The sequence below is a fragment of the Symsagittifera roscoffensis genome, chromosome 2 (assembly GCF_963678635.1).
Source record: "Symsagittifera roscoffensis chromosome 2, txSymRosc1.1, whole genome shotgun sequence".
Classification (NCBI taxonomy): domain Eukaryota; kingdom Metazoa; phylum Xenacoelomorpha; order Acoela; family Convolutidae; genus Symsagittifera; species Symsagittifera roscoffensis.
In genome coordinates, this window is record NC_087063.1 from 43042997 (window position 1) to 43049784 (window position 6788).

The 6788-nt window shown below is 36.7% G+C and overlaps 1 protein-coding gene across 1 annotated transcript in view; it reads left to right on the plus strand.

The window, feature by feature from the left end:
* LOC134840669 (3-hydroxyisobutyrate dehydrogenase, mitochondrial-like) overlaps positions 1-6004 on the plus strand; it is a 99355-nt gene extending 93351 nt beyond the window's left edge. The window contains exons 4-7 of the mRNA XM_063856637.1: positions 784-1039; positions 1544-1620; positions 5037-5193; positions 5658-6004. Of these exons, the coding sequence (XP_063712707.1) occupies positions 784-1039; positions 1544-1620; positions 5037-5193; positions 5658-5825 (658 nt within the window). The 3' untranslated portion in view covers positions 5826-6004. The remainder of the gene's footprint in view (positions 1-783; positions 1040-1543; positions 1621-5036; positions 5194-5657) is intronic.
* The last annotated feature ends 784 nt before the right edge of the window (positions 6005-6788 follow it).

The window sequence follows — 6788 nt, forward strand, 5'->3', positions numbered from 1 at the left end:
ATTTTTACAAGTAAAATACTGTTCCCATCATTTGATTGTTATGAAAATTGACATGCGCACTAAATAGGGCATGACAAACATATTTGGTCTTAATAATCAATCTTGTAAAACCACTCACTGCACCATAAAACTCATGCTCATGTGAGGAGGGGGTGAAAGGAAAAAAGCCTATTTGACTCTTAGTAATACATACGGACGCTTAACAATTATGGCTAGGACGCATAATCACTATGGCTAATGTTTGCCGATCGTTAAGCGTCTGTGGCTGAGAGGGAAGGACGTGCGACTCCAAATCCGAAGGTAGCAGGCTCGATTACGACACAGTAAAAGTTTTATAAATTCTACTTATTTCTACTTTTTATTTCACTTTATAGATCAGCTTTTTTTATGAAACTCTCATTTGCGAAGTTCAAAGAATAGGCTGATAGCAACTCGGCGGATCTCATTATCTACCCTTTTTCACGCTTTCTGAACACTTTTTTTATCTGTCATTTATACACTTGTATATATATTATTTGTCCTTCTATACTCATTGAAAAAATATCTTCTTTTTCCAAATGATTATATAAGTTTTAAATGCCTCGCTCTTGTATTACTAATTTGAATAAATTGTTCGATACCTTGGCTTAAAATTGTTCCAGGTTGATGATACTGAATCAACTCTAACCCTGTTTTGATGCCTGATTAAAGTGTCTCGTGAAGCCCAAAAAAGTGTACTGGGTTTTTCCTAGTGCCTGTAGTTTTGTTATTATTCTTCTTACAATGTGCCCATAACTGTTTCAGTGGTCCAAACAAAGACACTCTTTTGCTGGACTCCTCAACAATAGACATAGACTCAGCCCAACTGGTCCATAAAGAGGCGGCCAAAAAGGGTTTCTCTTTCCTGGACTGTCCGGTGTCTGGAGCAGTTCCAGCAGCCAAAGCAGCCACTCTCACATTCATGGTTGGAGGCGACAAAGAGAAGTATGAATTGGCCAAGGAGGTTCTGCAACCGATGGGACAGAAGTTCTTCCATTGTGGACCAGTCGGTGCAGGACTGGTGCGTTAAATGTTTTTGATGCGATTAAAAAGCCTCGTTTTTGATGCGGTTAAAAAGCCTTTATATAAGCAAATGTTTTTTTCCAAAATAAGCGCACATAGGAAAGTTTTTCAGCGCTTAATATCTATGATAATATTTATATACGTCATCATAGATGTATTTTGTGAAGGGTCGACCAACTTGATTTCATGAGCTCTTTAAAATCAATGCAGAAAACATATTTTGCCAAGCTATCTGCATTATAGTTTTTTTTTATTTGATAAAAAGGTAGGAAATGTCAATATAGCTGTGCCAAAAACACAAATGACCATTTTCGAAGCTCTTTGAGTGCGTTCAAAAAGTTTTATGGTTTAAAAATGGGTCTTTTAAAATGTTATGAAAAGGGGTGAATTTCAGGGGGGTGGGTGTTTGCTCGTCTGTCAGTACTTAAGGTCTGGTGTATTAACTAGACGTGAAACTTCTTGAACTTCTATGAACTAATTGCGTCTCAAGTGCTTTGTTTAGACAGCAAAGATTTGTAACAACATGATGCTGGCCATATCAATGATTGGAACCTCAGAGACATTGAACCTCGGCATCAGGTGAGCGAATTCCCTTTGGTCTGGGACTGAATTGTTTATCATTTCTATCACAATTCTGGAATTGTGACAAAAATGATATCTGCGTAATGATATCTGCGTAATTTTTTTTGCTCCCTTATGATTTTTGAGTTAGGGTCTTTACTGTTTTACGGCTAAGAGTTCAGACAAAAGTTGTTGTTTAGCTTTTGATTAGTTTTAGCCAACCACATAATAGAGTTATGATCTAAAATAGTACCGACATCGTGGCTGGAACATGAGACAAAAATTACCTTTGAGTTGACGAAAATGCGCTAATAGAAATTATGTCAAAAACTAATTTCAGAAAGCATTTCTTTCCAATGGAAATTTCACTCTAGCATTGGAAATTGCAAAGCATCTGTTTTCTGCTTAGTTGCGACTAGTGGTTGTCATCTTTTAAGCGTCCGTGGCTGAGTGCTTAGTGCGTGAAATTCATAATCTCTAGGTCGTAGTCGTTCGTAGGTTCGAATTCGAGACGTATCCGAATTTTTACTAATTCGAGACGTATGTTTTTTTTCTTATTGCAATTTTTAGAGCTGCCTTTTGCCGTGTTCTCTAGTGTTTGCAAAGCGCACCGTCGCCTCTGTGTGAAATTTTAATAAGATATCATTTATGTCGGTTGGTTGAAAATCATTGACAATGTTCTCTGTAGTTTTTTTCGGAATTTTTGATTGATCAGTTTTCGTAACCAGTTAACGTTTTTGCTATTTAATTAGTTAAGCAACCGGAATTAGTTAAGTAATCGAGCAATTTCTAACCGTAATCAGGCCAGTGGCAAGCACGATCGCCTGGCAACCGGAAAACGCGCAGATCGATCCACATGATATCCAGACATTTTTTTTTGTAAAATTGGTTTGAATGTAGAAAAAAACGCCAAGGCATTTATGTTCCTTACTTTCTTCGAAAGTCGGAACAACAACGCTTGTGGTATTATAATACCTGTCCTTTTCCTATGTAATTGCCATATTTCTTTCATCATGGGCTATTTTGCTAAAATAAAGCGCATTCATTCACTGCTGCGTGGCTTACTGCTAAAATTCATGTGAAAATCGGAGTAAACAAATAATTTGTTTTTTTGTTGCAGTAGCAATTTTCTTGCCACAGCTATATCCGTTTAATAAACGATATTAATTCCTAATAATCGAATCCGCTAATAATACGCTTGTAATCGAAATCCCCTTTAGTGTTCAAGAGCTGCTTTTTACCAAAACCTGTCATTGGTCAAGAGGACTGGTTTTATAGATTCATCTGATTTAAAGATAGTGCATTTCTGAGATTCGAATGCGATCGAAGATCTTGGATTTTTAGTAGTACTCGGATTTATAAAAATAGCAAGTTTGTTAAATTTTGAGAACTTCGACGCTAAAGTGGTTGCTTTTTTGCGCGCTCCATTTTAAAATTTAGTTTAGGTTGATTACTAAGTTTCCTCTGAAACTAAGATTACCCAAAAATCATCAATAGCATAATTTCTTGCGATTTTTTTCGATATGTTATGAAAAGGGGTGAATTTCAGGGGGGTGGGTGTTTGCTCGTCTGTCAGTACTTAAGGTCTGGTGTATTAACTAGACGTGAAACTTCTTGAACTTCTATGAACTAATTGCGTCTCAAGTGCTTTGTTTAGACAGCAAAGATTTGTAACAACATGATGCTGGCCATATCAATGATTGGAACCTCAGAGACATTGAACCTCGGCATCAGGTGAGCGAATTCCCTTTGGTCTGGGACTGAATTGTTTATCATTTCTATCACAATTCTGGAATTGTGACAAAAATGATATCTGCGTAATGATATCTGTGTATTTTTTTTTGCTCCCTTATGATTTTTGAGTTAGGGTCTTTACTGTTTTACGGCTAAGAGTTCAGACAAAAGTTGTTGTTTAGCTTTTGATTAGTTTTAGCCAACCACATAATAGAGTTATGATCTAAAATAGTACCGACATCGTGGCTGGAACATGAGACAAAAATTACCTTTGAGTTGACGAAAATGCGCTAATAGAAATTATGTCAAAAACTAATTTCAGAAAGCATTTCTTTCCAATGGAAATTTCACTCTAGCATTGGAAATTGCAAAGCATCTGTTTTCTGCTTAGTTGCGACTAGTGGTTGTCATCTTTTAAGCGTCCGTGGCTGAGTGCTTAGTGCGTGAAATTCATAATCTCTAGGTCGTAGTCGTTCGTAGGTTCGAATTCGAGACGTATCCGAATTTTTACTAATTCGAGACGTATGTTTTTTTTCTTATTGCAATTTTTAGAGCTGCCTTTTGCCGTGTTCTCTAGTGTTTGCAAAGCGCACCGTCGCCTCTGTGTGAAATTTTAATAAGATATCATTTATGTCGGTTGGTTGAAAATCATTGACAATGTTCTCTGTAGTTTTTTTCGGAATTTTTGATTGATCAGTTTTCGTAACCAGTTAACGTTTTTGCTATTTAATTAGTTAAGCAACCGGAATTAGTTAAGTAATCGAGCAATTTCTAACCGTAATCAGGCCAGTGGCAAGCACGATCGCCTGGCAACCTGAAAACGCGCAGATCGATCCACATGATATCCAGACATTTTTTTTTGTAAAATTGGTTTGAATGTAGAAAAAAACGCCAAGGCATTTATGTTCCTTACTTTCTTCGAAAGTCGGAACAACAACGCTTGTGGTATTATAATACCTGTCCTTTTCCTATGTAATTGCCATATTTCTTTCATCATGGGCTATTTTGCTAAAATAAAGCGCATTCATTCACTGCTGCGTGGCTTACTGCTAAAATTCATGTGAAAATCGGAGTAAACAAATAATTTGTTTTTTTGTTGCAGTAGCAATTTTCTTGCCACAGCTATATCCGTTTAATAAACGATATTAATTCCTAATAATCGAATCCGCTAATAATACGCTTGTAATCGAAATCCCCTTTAGTGTTCAAGAGCTGCTTTTTACCAAAACCTGTCATTGGTCAAGAGGACTGGTTTTATAGATTCATCTGATTTAAAGATAGTGCATTTCTGAGATTCGAATGCGATCGAAGATCTTGGATTTTTAGTAGTACTCGGATTTATAAAAATAGCAAGTTTGTTAAATTTTGAGAACTTCGACGCTAAAGTGGTTGCTTTTTTGCGCGCTCCATTTTAAAATTTAGTTTAGGTTGATTACTAAGTTTCCTCTGAAACTAAGATTACCCAAAAATCATCAATAGCATAATTTCTTGCGATTTTTTTCGATATGTAGTTTTTACGGCCACTGGACAAACTTGCTTTATACATGCCGGCACAATAAAAACAGTTTAATTTGATAAAGTACTTGATAGGATATTATTTAAAACAGTAGCCAAAATTGCTAAACCAACCAAAGTTTCTCATTTCATGAACAAATATGTTCCTTATCATACTCATGTTTCTCAAAGGTGAAATGTTTCAGGATGGGACTGGACAAGAACCTATTGACTGAAATCCTCAGTGTGAGCAGTGGAAGGTCATGGTCTGTGGATACCTACAACCCAGTTCCAGGCGTTAAACCCAATGTGCCAGCCTCCAATGATTACAAGGACGGATTTGGAACTGCACTCATCACTAAGGTCGGTCGTATTAATAAGCTAAAACAACGACCCCAATAGACTGCAAGTATTTCGTCATTGCCTTGTATAAAAAACAGACTTGGTAGATTGGTTTTCCGCGTTCAAAAACTTCGTTTGTGACCTCAGAAAATGAGTAAATTTTGTTCAAAATCTTTCTTTTCAATTAGGATCTTCTTAGGCGATCAGTGCTCAAATTAACAAAAAAAGTGAAGAAAAGAAAAACGATACAATGTAAGCTTTGTTAAGTTTAACTAGCTTTACTTAAGTTAAAACTATTCATCCACTAAGAAAAGGACCAATGTGCTAGCCGCTCATCCCACTACCGTTGTTGTGACCCGGCTAAAAATAAGTGCATTTTCTTGACCCTCAAGCAAAGAGCACGTATCATAGTGAGCCTCGAACAACCAAAAGTTCGATTGAGAGGCCAATAGCTTAGTGGTAGTTGTTAGCCTACTGTGTTTCAGGATTTGGGTCTGGCACAGCACGAGGCAACTAAATCGAAGAGTGCCACACCTCTGGGATCCATTTCGCACCAGATCTACAGGACCATGTGCGCACAGGGATACGGCATCAAGGACTTCTCAGTCATATACAAAATTCTATCCAACGACAAACAATCTCTAGACGACTGAATGAACTTTGGAATTTTTTTGGAAAAACTAACGTTGGAGGCAATCTCAAAAGCAATGTTAACTTATTAATGTAAAAGAAATTTGTAACGGAGGATTCGTTAGTTTGTATTTCTGCTGTCGACTTGTATCTTCTTTTCTATCTAGCTATTTATTTGGAGAATTTATTTTTTTTATCATCAGTCTCTTATTTTTCTAAGTATAATTAGCCTGTTGTATCAGAGGATTGCACGCACGTAAAAATGTTTTTGAATTGCACTCAACTCATTTTTCAGTGTTAATGACCGAAGAGAATTTTTATCTAATTAGGTCGTGTATTTAAAGATTTTAACTGCAAAAAATATCTGCAAGGAAAAATTTTGTACCCGGTTGCATTACCGTTGCTAAATCGTTGTGATTAAGAAAAATTTTATGAGTGAATATTGAATGTGAAAGGTAGCAGACGCTTATTCCCTTCAGGATTCGACCCAAGGGGTCCCCCCCCTTTGAATTATTTTAAGATATCCATTTTTGGCTGACGGACCCCAACAGTTTTCTAAAGGCGCCACTATATACTAATTTTGAGGAGGGAGCGCGCGCCGAAAAAGTGTAAATTTTTGGTCAAAAGTTTCCAAAAAAAGCCTAAAACGCTTTTTTGCCTGTTTTTTTTTCAAAATTCTACCTGAGACGCCAAGCCAAAAATTTGGCCAAACCATGGTCTATTTAGTACTTTGGGAGAGCTCGGAAAATCAAATTGGTCGACCTAAAAAAAGGCGACAAAATCCTAGATCCGCCCCTGCACACGACCTAAAGATTTTGTATAATACTAGTTTAATTAGATGACTTTCCAAATGACTTCTCAAAATGTCTTCGAGAATAATTAAATGCTCAAATTAGCGAATCCAGTCACTTGTCTATTAGTTAACCGTTTCTCTTCGCGTCCAAAAGACATTAATAAGGTTGTTATTATATACACAACGTTGTGGG